This window comes from Phyllostomus discolor, chromosome 9 (genome assembly GCF_004126475.2).
Source record: "Phyllostomus discolor isolate MPI-MPIP mPhyDis1 chromosome 9, mPhyDis1.pri.v3, whole genome shotgun sequence".
NCBI lineage: Eukaryota > Metazoa > Chordata > Mammalia > Chiroptera > Phyllostomidae > Phyllostomus > Phyllostomus discolor.
Window position 1 is genome coordinate 65,576,703 of NC_040911.2, and position 12,774 is coordinate 65,589,476.

At 42.3% G+C, this 12,774-nt stretch overlaps 1 protein-coding gene across 1 annotated transcript in view; it reads right to left on the reverse strand.

Annotated features, from left to right (window-relative positions):
• SLC24A3 (solute carrier family 24 member 3) overlaps nt 1-12,774 on the reverse strand; it is a 563,591-nt gene that overhangs the window by 13,189 nt on the left and 537,628 nt on the right. The window contains 2 exon segments of the mRNA XM_028523857.2: nt 10,221-10,333; nt 11,711-11,825. Coding sequence (XP_028379658.2) covers nt 10,221-10,333; nt 11,711-11,825 — 228 coding nt within the window.

A 12,774-nucleotide genomic window follows, 5' to 3' on the forward strand; every position in this document is an offset into this window, starting at 1 on the left:
TATGAATAAAGCACCCATAAAGATTCAATCTTTGTCTCTACTTGTTGGCTGTGGTAGTGACAGGAAGCATGAACGCTGACTTTTCTAGTTTCAGTCCCACAGGACAGTCCTACAAGACCACCTCCCACTTTAATGCCAACTGTAAGTCCAGGTTGTCACCTGTGCTTCCTTGAGTTGGATTAATTTCCTAGGGTTGCTCACAGAACGCAGAGAAACATTTTAGTTACTACAATTCTACTTTATTATAAAGGATATAACCCAGGAACAGCCAGATGGAAGAGATGTATAGGACAAAGTATGGGGTAAGGAGGAGGAGCTTTCATGCTCTCTGAGCAAGTCACTCTTTCTGAATCTCCACATGTTCACCAACCTGGAAGCTCCCCAAGCCTTGTCCTTTTGAGTTTTTATGGAGACTTCATTATATAGGTGTGATTAATAAAGTCATTGGCTATTGGGATTGATTCAAACTCTAGTCTCTCCCCTTCCTTGAGGTTTGGGTGGGACTGAAAGTTCCAACCCTCTAATCACATGGTCTGTTCTCCTGGCACCCTGCCCTTATCCTCAGCTGAGGTCTAAAAGTCACCATTAACATAACAAAAGATGACTTTATAGCTCTTATCACCTAGGAAATTCCAAGAGTTTTAGGAGCTCTATGCTAGAAACTGGGATGAAGACCAAATACATTTTTCTTATTATAAATCACAATATCACACAAGGCCTGGAAGCTAGTAAGAGGTCAAGTCTACACTTAGACTTGGACTTTAGACTGTAAATTCTAGACTCTTTGCACTCTGCAGAGCACAGGGAAAAGGCCTGCATCCCGTTCACCCTTTAGGAACGAACCCTCAAAAGTGGCATCTGGACATTTCTAGTAGCAGATGCTGTTGGGTCCTCATCTGTACCTTACCCCTCACTATTTTGGTGAGGTCAACTGCTTCTTAAAAGCCAGGGCTAGCATCTGTGACTGAGGGCCTTCTCCTGAACCCTGTAAGTGACAAGCTGCCTCCCACCAAAGACTCTCTGGGGTGGGTACATAAAAACCCCAGCTCCTCTGCCCCTCAGGTGGTATTATTCTGGGACAGGGGTTGCACCATTTTCCAGAGTTCCCCCAGGACTTAGCTCCAGTTGCCCAATACAGTATGGGGTTTGCTAACACTCCTGCCCTTGGCTGCCTTCTCTTCCTACCTTACCTCCCCACTCTCCTCTAGGACTTTCTTGCCCCTCCCAAATAAACCCTTCACTCTGAATCCTTGTCTCAGGATTGAATGGTTTCTGGGGGAGCAAAACTTCAACAGACAGTAAGGTGAAACAGCTTCAGTCTTGACAACTTAGGTAAGGCCTTCCACAGGGGGGCCCATGAAGATCCTGCCTTCCCTTAAGTATCACCTTATTTTCCTGGCATAGCACCTGAAATCCAATGGTCACCTTAAGGGTATTAAGTGGTGTCACTTAGCTTTCAGGAACTTTGTTAGAACAACCTCAAGAAGAATCATTTATTGCGTGGGCTGTGAACCAAAGTGTCGCAGGTTCAATTCCCAGTCAGGGTACATGCCTGGGTTGCAGGCCATGACCCCCAGCAACCGCACATTGATGTTTCTCTCTCTCTCTCTCTCCCTTTCTCCCTCTCTCCCTCTCTCTCTCTCTCTCTCTCCCCCTCCCTTCCCTCTCTAAAAATAAATAAATAAAATCTTTAAAAAAAGAATCATTTATTAACATGTCATCCAACCATCTCCAAGTTACCTCTTCAGGTCTCCTGGGAATAGTGTGTAAACTGGCCCTGGCAGTGGCATTCTTGTGTTCTGCTGATTTCCATGTGTCAATACTACCTCCACAGTCAACTGCAAGCTATCAACATGGCCTCACTGAAGGTGGGATGAGGAATTGCTGCAAAATCTCTTCTTGTGAGACTATTGGAACTGGCTCCAGCACCTCCCTGTTCCTGGGGGTTGGAGCATTTGTTTACAGAAGAAAGAAAACAACTGGTTCTGGCAGTTGAGTCAGTGTCCAGGTAGTAGGAACCTGATTTAGGAATGCTTGCTAGAAATGTGAGAAGGAAAGATGCAGAAGGCATCAAGGATGATTGAATCATTCCACAGAGGCCTTCTACTGGGTGCCAGGGAGCACTGACTAAGACCCAGGTCCTGCCCTCATACCCTCAGTGAGAGAGTTCAGGCAGACTCTCATCAAAGATGAAAAACCCATGTGATTCCAGAAGTAGTAAATTTGGCTGAGGGTAGGCTTCCTAGAGACGGTGGTTGTTGGGCTGTCAGAGCAGGCCTCAGATGAAGAATCTTGGAAAGCCCTGATATATGTGGCTACACCATCCCTTTTTTTTTAATCCTCACCCAAGGACATTTTTTCACTGCTGAGAGAGTGAGAGACAGACAGACAGACAGACAGACAGATATCAAGGTGAGAGAAAAACATCAATTGGTTGCCTTCTTGCAATTGGTGTGCCTCCACTGGGGAATCAAACCTGCAACCTGGGTATATGCCTTAACCAGGAATCAAACCTGTCTTCCGGACTGTAGGATGACACTCCAATCAACTGAGCCCTACCAGTCAGAGCTATGCCATCCCTTTTGAAACATTCTCCTGAACCCAGTTTCTCCCGATTCTCCCCCTTTCTGGCTGATCCCTCCTCAGTCTCCTTCATTGGATTTTTTTCCCTACCTGACATCAGGATATGGTTCTAGGCTTTCTTCTCTATCTACATTTATATCTTTCATGAGCTTTGTGCTTTAAAAAGCATATAATGCTATTATTCCCAGGTTCATACCTGCAGCCCATACCGTACCTTTGAACTTCAGACACATTTATTTCACTGCCTACCTGCTGTCTCCACCTGGAATACCCTCAGACATGTGAAACTTAATCTGTTCTAAATGGAACCCTTGACATTTCCTCTTAAATATGTTAAATATGCTCCCTACCCCCAATGATGTCTTCCTCATTTCCATGAATGGTACCATAATATACTTGGTTGCTTAAGCAAAGAACTAGAAGTTTCCTTCAACTATTCTCTTTATCTTTTCCCTTCTGTGTATCCATCAGAAAGTATCCTTGACTTTTCCTTAAAAATCTCCTTTTCTCCCCATCTATTCTCTCATCAGTGTAGCCATGTCATCAGCATCTCTTGTTAACAGCTCCTGACTTGTCTCCTTTTTTCCCTGCCTTCACCTAATGCATTTACAAATTTGATCTTAAAATGTAAAGTGAATCATGCCATTACTTTGCTTAACTCCTCAATGGTAGTTAGAAAAAATCCAAACTTTTTACAATGCCAAGAAAACCTAGGATGACCAGGTCCTTTTCTTGTCCCACCTCACCTCCCCATTAGCAGGTGTTTAGGGGCTGATGTTAAATCCATACCCAGATCCTGTTGCTTCTTTTTCTGAAGTCTCTTGCTTCACCTTCCACTGTTCTCCAGCTTTTCTGTTACTACCAAGGCAGAGTGAATTGCTGGTCTCACTTGCCCTCTCCTATATTAGAGTTTTATGTCCACCCCCTGGTGGGTAGCAGTATTTCCCTGCCGCCTCCTGATTTTGGGTCTGGCCATGTAATATGCTATGGCCAATGGGATATTAGTGGACTTAACAAAAACGCAGGTTCAAAATGCATTCCCATGATTGAGGTGACCTCTTGTACTCTCTCTTCTCATCATGAGAAGGATGTGTCTCAAGGAAGTCACTGGTTCAAAGAGGTTAAGAGACATGTGGAGCAGACCCATCTGAAGCTTGGGGCCTTGGGGCCAAGTCTGGATCAACCAGTCAACTCACAGATGTATGAAAAAGAAATATATAATAATAGAACTAGGCTACTGAGTTTTGGGGTGGTTTGTTACACAGCATTATGGTAGCAATAGCTAACTGATACAACTACCCTAGTGTAGGTCACTATATTTTCTCTCTTGCCAGTGCCTTATAACTGGTGATATTGCTGTCAGCCTTCTCTGGCTCCAGTACCTGTTCCATGTGGTAGTCAGAATATTCTTAATAAAAGGCACATTTAATGAAAGGCACTATTCCCTCTCTAATAGCCTTCATTCCTTCCACTATGATGGCTCACAATGTCCTTTACCATATAGCTGCTCTCTCCAGTTTTATTCAGGCCACTTACAACTGCTCACACCTAACCCCTGGCCATAGAGCTGCCCTTAATATATGAAGCTTTCTCATATCTTGATCTTCTACGTGCTGTTCCTTCTGCTTAAAAAAAAAATCCTCTCACTCTTGTTACCTGCTTGGTTCTGAAAATCAGCTATTTAGAAGTGTCACTTCCTCACAAGTATTCTAGGACCCCTAACCCCTGCCATAAAATGCCATATACTGCCACAATTCCTGGTTCCTGATTCCTGCACCAGCCCTTGGGAGAACATGCCACACTTTGCTCTGGATTGTTTGCAAACCTGTCTCCTTCCAGGGGCTGTAGTTCCACGGGCACAGAAAGTTGTTTGTCCTGCTCATAACAGCATCCCCAACAACTGTTATAGCTTAGCACACAGTAAGCATTCAATTAATGTTTAATGAGAAAAAGAATGAACTAGGTAGAAAGTGTGGTGTGAGGATGTTTCTGGCCACATTTTCTTTTTTACTTCTGTAGATTTGTGAGTCAGGAGGGCTCTTACTTGGAAAAAAAGAAAAGACAGGCTCTCTTTCTCCCTGTTACTTTTAGTATTTCTTTTGTATTTTTCAGGGGAGCTCAGAAATCTGAGTTTTGCTCTGTCTTCTTGGAGCTTGCCTGGTGACTTTCTTAGTTCTGCTGCACATGTGGAACATTGCCAAAAGAGGGCAAAAGGTACTCATTTTCCAAACTTTGATTTTTAGAAATACTTTTTAAATTTCATGCACTTAAAGAGCTAGCTGGCTTCTGAGAAAATCACAAGTATGAAGAAATGTCAAAATCTGTAAAACTGATTCATTCTTTGCTTTCAAATGCAGAAAACAGCTGTCTTCATGGTAATTATCCAATAATTATGACTTGGAAATCCCATCTAGTAAGATAGAAAAATTGTTTCAGAATTGTCAGCAGGTCCTTTACGAGGGCAGGAGAGGCCACTAAACCCACACAGAAGTCTGCTCAGTTCTGATGTCAGAGACACCGACAGCTTTCATGCGGTTATAGCCATGCTAATGGAAGGTAGTCCCTGAGTGTCCTTCTGGAAGTGAAGCCTCTCTCCCAGGAAAACCTGGAGATGGAGAAGAAGGCAGGCAAAAATGCTTGCAGCAAATAAGCCCCTAAGTTTGCTTTTCCATGAACCTGGAACTATTTTTCCAAGTAACTCTGCATCTTAGCATGAGGTTACACAATGATGCTCCCAGATGTGGCTGTGCATGGGTGGCTGGCACTGGAGGACCTGATGAGAGCCATGGAGGGAACCAGGAACTGTATAAACAGGTAATCCTCATGGAAGAATTCAGAACATTCCTCCAACCTTCAGGCAGAAACCCATTGTAGACTTATCACATACCGTGGCTGAGAGCAGTGAGGATTTTAAGCTGCACAGGGTCTATGGAAATTTTTAGAGCGGGATTTAGGAGGTCAGGAATTCTCTCCTCTTCCTGATCCTTCTTTCTTTACATGAAGTTGAAGATCTCACTTTAGCCTTAATATACATATCCTGTCCTCTTTTCTAGCAAAGATTCAAACTCAGGGATGGTTTTGCTACATTGATGACCCTTGTGCACAATGGCTGCTGTGGCACAATTTCCTTTTGGTCTCTGGGGCTTGGGGAGAGAAACAAATCTCACTGTCTTCTCTCTGCCTCTTTCTAGCTATGCCATTTGACCTTTCTGGGCCTTGGCTTCCTGATCTGCACAAGGTGATTTAGAACAGCATAGCACTTAGAATGCAACCTGTAACCCCTGCCCACCTCACTCCTGTATTCATGTTGCCCTGGCCTTCCTTCTATTCTGAGACACAGACTGCTTCAGTGTCTTTGCACATGCAGTCCCCTCCACACACCCAACTCTTTTTTGTCATTTGTCACTCAGCACAGAATGTATATACCTACTTTTCTGATGAATCTGGAGTGGTATGTTCTTCCTATTCTCTATCACATCACCTATCTTATACATTTCAATAGGATTTTGTTCTCCAAATTTAGTGCACTTATGTATTTGTCACTCATGTCATGTCTGTTTTCCCTAAGCTGATGCACCCTCTAAGATGGAGGGTCTAGTCCATCTTGTTTGTTTTGTATTCCCAGTGCCTCACCAAGTTCTCGGCACACAGTAGGTTCATGACAACCACTGACTAAAAACATAATCCTTGCCTAATTTAGCTGCTGTCAGGATTAGATGATATTGTGTGTGCATGGTGTCACTAGAATGCTTGGCACACAGTAGGTACTCAGTGAATGCTAAGCTCTTCTTATTGCTGTTTTGTTTATCCCCTGCTCTTTTCTCAGGTCAGCTTACTCCTACATTCTGCTCTGCTCACACAGTTTCCTCCCCAGCTAAGGTGATGTTGAGGGGAAATTTAGGATCCAGCCAGCCAGCCAGCAAATAGTTGTTGAGTGCATTGTAAGTTCCAGGCACTGTGCTGGGTACAGAGGAAATGATGCATGAGACTGACATAGTTCCTGCTCTCAGGGAAATCGTCTCTCTGACAGAGACTCAGACAAAGAGGCAAAGGAAAGCTTTGATGGGAGCTCCTGAAAACACAGAAGTGACACCTGACCCAAGCTTGGGAGAATACAGTTGACGTCTAAGCTGACACTTGAAGAATGAGCTGGAGAGACAATGAGAGCCCCTGGTCAGAGCCCCTTTACCCTCTGTGAAATGGTCTTGTTCCAAGGGCCATGTTCTGGGACACCTGACCTTTAGGAAAACTAAAAGATACAGATTGGTTGGGCCAAATACTGGGCAACTAGTTTGCTTTAACATTACTGGGCAAAGAAGTCATCTGTACAAGTAAAATTTTTCAGAAAATTGAAATCCACCTCTCTACATGCCAGCACCTTAATTGTTTTTGATGAGTACATTTCATTCTTAACTTTTTCTTGCTGATTCAGAATCACCACGATTCTATTTCAGTTAAAGTTGTGTATTCTAGAATCCTGTATTCCAAAACAGTGATTATCTTCACTGCCAGAAAAAGTTTTCATTCTAACTAAATTAGAACTAAAATGGAAATGGGCAAGAAGCAATTCCTAAGTTGAATATTACTGAAAAACAAGTTAACTAGAATATTTTTCTTAGAATTTTTAAAGTTCAAAATGAAATCTTTTTGACAAATAGTACTGAAACAACTGGATACCCACAAGCAAAAGAATAAAGTTGGACCGCTACTTCACACTATATACAAAATGAAATCTCCTTAATTTCTCTGGGGTCCATGAACTGTTTGATTATATTAATGAATTTCTGCTTTCAAAAGAGAGGCCTCCACTGGATGTTTGCATACCTGGAATAAAATTAAGATCTCTCTGGCACTGGTTACAGAAATGGCAGTGTTTAGATGGTAATGCAATGTGACACATCTTTTTCTAGTCTCTCCAACCAAAAGTCTCTCCCAAGAGCACTCTCCATTGTGCTGTTGCCTTGATCATAAACTAGATGTGGCCACCTTTCCCTCTACATTTTCCCCTTCCTTCAAGAATAAAGGTTATCTTCAATCACAGGATTAGGTGTACTCCTTTTACAATTCTGGCAGAATGACCAGAGTGACCCAATTATGTCATCTTCAGATGAAAAACATAAATTTGGGCCAATGATCTAAGAGGGCCTGAATTTTGTCTTCATGATTTCACCTTGTCACTAGAGTTTGGGACCTGAAATGACATGTTTTCATGGCTGTGAGAGTTACTGATATGAAAATTTTGTCTAATTTTCTGTTCTCTGAAGAGTGTTGGGAGAATGTCAGAGGAGAGAAAAGGCAGGCAGGCCGTTTGGGGATTATTTATTTCAGACAATGTGCCTAGGAGTCAGAATTACAGGCCTGATATCCATGTTCAGTCAGGAAGTTTTCAAAGCTGATCAGAGAAACTACTTCCAGGGTGAGTTCTGAGTTTTGTTTTTGGGAGTTTTTAATTTCTCCTTCCATGATTGTACCCTGTAATCACAGCAAAGGAAATGGATCTTAGGGACATTAGAAAGATTTGTATCCCCTGTTTCTACCTGTCCATCCTTCCCTGGAGAGAGTCAATGTGGTAAAAAATCCATTATTCATGGATTGATTTTCCAGGTTAGAATGTAGTTTCTTATCTTTTTCTGCCTGCTTTTCAGGGAAGACAAAAAGTACTTGAAATTCCTGTAGGTCTGAATTTTACTTCTTCATATCTTTGATAAGAAGTAAACTGAAAGGTGAAAGAGACAGAGGAATAAACCAGGTGGGTTGTTGATGAACTCAACAGATCCATACCCAGTGCTCTGAGCTGATCTGGAGTGCTAATGAAAATGAGTTATAAATATGAATCAGGAAATGAAATGAGAGACAGAACATTGCATTTAGAAGAGATAGAGCACATAGAAGAAGGAAAGAGGCAATAGATCAATAATAGCCTCTGATGAAAACTTTCAACCAGCAAGTAACTTCACATGAACTTAAAACATGTGGTCTTTCTACATGGATTTAAATTACATGTGTCAGGGCTCACGATAGGCTGCCTCAAAATATCCTACAATGGCATATTGGTTATTCTGAACTAAAAGTACTTAAGAATTGGCCTGTATAAGCAGAAAACCCTGACATCTCTGTCCCCCTAAAAGCAGGAGGTAAATCTCCCATGTGATAGGTGCCCTCTGCGCTCCTGAGGGCTAAGAGATAATCTTACCACAAGAGTTAAGAGAACCCAGAGTCCAAAGCTTGTGTAAATAAACATACTGCCTTTAATAATTTACTAGCCAAGCCCAGGCCTTGCTTAGATTCCTTTCTAATGAGCACTTTCTTTGTCCTGTCAGTTTCTCAAAAATTTATTGTTTTTGTCTAAAAAGTATAAAAGGGTACCTGGTCCAATAATTTCTTTGAGCCTCATTTTATAATCTGAGCACCATATTATGATTCTCCTGTGCACACATATTAAATTAATTTTTCTCCTGTTAATCTAGTCTTGTGTCAATTTTATTATCTTATCACTAGTCAAACCATAAGAACTAAAGAAGTGCATCCCTCTCCCCTACAACTGCAATCAGCTGGATACACCTTCCTTAGTGAAACAGCCATTAGTCAAACAACTTTGAAGACAACTATCATTTGACAAAATGAGCTATAATATTTTCTTCAGAATATACAATTACCTAAAACATTTTGTACAGACAGACTACAGTAATGCTGTACAAAACCATTTAGCAACCCATTTAGAGCACTGGGTAGGGTCTAAAAACTTCAGAGGCACAATACTGTTTCCCAGATACAGGAAGAAATCTCTAATTGTAGGTTCTTCCTCAGTCTTTGGATAGTGTCTAGGGCAGAAGTTTCCAATAACAAAGGGGGAACATTTTGGCAAGTTGGGAAAGAGCATTGAAGTCTACCTGTACCACCTGTGTCACCCACCTGCAAACCCAACTGGAGTCATATTCAGCTTAACCTTGAGAGAAAGCATGGAGGCCATCACAAAGAGGGTATGACAATCACCAGATTCCCGGCAGAGAGGGAATCTTGTATTTTGTTTTCCTCCCTTCATAAAAAAAAAATTTGCATGCAAAATAAATACTCTTGAGAAGGGGTTGGCAAATTATGGTCCCTGGAACAAATCTGGCTCACCACCTGGACTTGCATAGCCCATTAGTTAAGAATGGTTTCTTCATTTTTAAATGGTTTAAAAGAAATGAGAGAATCATAACATATGACATGTGGAAATTATATAAAATCCAAATTTCCATTTCTATTAATAAAGTTGCACTTAAACAGCCACACTCATTCACTTCCATATTGTCCATTGCTGATCAGGCTATAAGAACAGAGCTGAGTAGTTGTGACAGAAACTGTCTGGCCCACAAAGCCTAAAGTATTAGGAAATCCCTAAAGTAAAGTAAAGAAAAAAGTAAAGAAAATCCCACTTCTCTGTTGCTTTAAAGAAGTTTTCCAACCCTGCCCTTGAGTTCTGAATGTCCCCACAAGCCTGATTTTGGAAGGACTTTGATGGGGAGAATTTTTTTCTCCCTTAACATCAGTATTTCCTATCTCCTTTCCCTGAGACAAAGTCACAGTGGCCAATACCACTAACAGAGTTCATGAACCTCTGACTTAAAGAGAAGCCATGATTAAAGAGCACTTACGTAGGATCCATAATCCACAGCCAGAGTCTGAAGGGCCCAGGGGAGACCAAGACCGATGAGGATATCAAACACGTTGCTCCCAATGGAGTTGGACACAGCCATGTCCCCCATGCCTATAAGGACAAGAGGTCACTTGAGTGAGGAAAGTGAGCTGAGGGGAGCACAGGGACCCCACAAGGGACTCTCCCAAGCCTTTGGTCTGACAGACAGAGACCTAGCTGGCAGGTCTGAAAGCTAACATATTTGTTTCTTTCCCAGGCCATCACTATAGAATGACACTGACTGTAAAAGACATAGTCATTAGAATAGAATATGCATTTTTAATAGAACAGAATAAAATACATATTCTTCAAACTGTTGATCTTTACTTCAAATATGATCACTGGTTAAATATGATTAAAGAAACCAAATACACCCTGGCTGGTGTAGCTCAGTGGATTGAGTGCGGGCTGCAAACCAAAGTGTCGCAGGTTCAATTCCCAGTCAAGGTACATGCCTGGGTTGCAGGCCATGACCCTCAGCAACCACACATTGATGTTTCTCTTTCTCTCTCTTTTTCCTTCCCTTCCCTCTCTAAAAATAAATAAAATCTTTTTTTAAAAAAGAAACCAAATACAATTTCAAAAAGTTCTGATACATCCTAAGAGAAAGAAATAAACTCAACAGTTATATAAAGTGGCTCATGATCTCACCAACTCATACATTTCATTATCATCCCCCCATCTGCTCTACACTGTATTCAATTCTTTTAAACCACTGAGCAATATTAAGAAAAATAATGTCACCAGTAGATTCTTGTCAGGATTTGTAGAGGACACTGCATTCAGTGACATAGCTACATATTTTGTTGAAATCGAAGGTCCTCTAGCACAGATCAGGCATATCAGTTAGAGAGGTGCTAGGGAGGGCATGGCCACCTGGGGGACATCCAGCTGGGAAGGTAAACTGTGAGCTTGGTTTGGAAGGAGAGGAGAGACTGTCACACACTGAAGATTGACCTCTGGCAACTGCCACTTTGATGTTTACTGGAGCTGGTGAAACCTTAGGCTACCTCTGTCTTATCTAAGCCGCAGGTTCTTTATCCAGAAAATGGGTATTTAATTGTCCCTAACTCATAGAATTATTTAAGTTATATAAGATAATGTGCCTAAATTGCTCTGCTCAGTGTGCAGCGCTCAGCAAAGATTAGTTATCATTATATTTATTACTATTTTTAAAAATAGAAAAATGATAATATAGCCCACTGAAGAGGGTGTCATGTACTATCTAGAAGTTGTCTCTGCCTTCCTCAAGGGTGGACCTTCTGGCTTATTTCCTGTTTCTTCTGATGTTAAGAAGCCTTCTGACCAGCATGGCAATGGAGCCACCCATCACTCCTTCCCAGCTGGGATTTGAAGCCCTGGTAATTGTCATGTGGACACCCACCCTTTCATATCCTTTGTTGAGAGGTCTTCCTTCCTTCCCCTACCCTATCCCATTGGAGGCCTTACCTTGTCTGGCCACAATGAGGCTGGCCATGCAGTCAGGCACGCTGGTTCCGGCTGCCAGGAAGGTGATTCCCATGATGACATCAGGAATCCCCAGTGTGTAACCAATGATTGTGACCTAGAGGAAGCAGGAATAGGTGGTAAGCTGAGGGCCAACTCTAGCCCTACCTGCCTGTGAATCCTCTGGTCAGCAGAAAAGACTGCAATCTGGTTGGTCTCTCCAGGGGGCACTGTCTTCCCTGTGTATGAAGACAGAAGAGGAAGAAGCTCTCATGGACCAGACTGGGGCTACAGGTGAGGAGACCACAGTGCAATTATGGAACCCATGTTTTCCAATCAAAGATTGGCCTTTTTCACTTGTTCCTTTCAGGTGGGGCAGGAGGCCTGAGACAGAAAAAATAGAGTTTCTGGGAAAAGCAATATTGGGATAGAATATTTAAATTCAGGATGGTCCTGGGGAACCGAGAATACATGGCTGCCATACTGGGCTGGGAATTTGAGCATCCAAGTTCTGAGGTTCATAATGCAAATTCACACCATCCAGTTTTGTAGGAAAAGCCATAAGCAGCTGATTCCTTTCCTCTTTCCCTTGAAGTTTTTGTCAATATCATCAACACCATATCACTCATGCTCATTAAGTACTCAGCCACTGTGCTAAGTGATGTTCATGGGTTTTAACTGATTTAATTCTCACAACAACCCTATGGAGTAGGTACTACATTATCTCCATTCTTCAGATAAGGAAACTGAGGCATTGCCCAACACTGATGTGCTAGAAAGTGGCAGAGGGGGCATTCCCACCAGGGCATGGAGGCTATTTGCACAGGCAGTGGTTCTATCTAGGTAGGAGGGTTTTAGCCTGAGGCAGTGCTTCCATTATGCAAATGAGTCATTCTTGCCTCCTAATTCCAGGTGGTAAGACTGAGAGGAAAGCAGTTGGTAGTACATCATGATGGGGGGGATGGACAATGGCAAAAGAGGGGAGTGGGAAAGAGACCAATTCCCTATATGTTGCCCTAAGGAGAGGATAACTTGCAAGAGATGAGACAAACTGATCATTTCAGGAT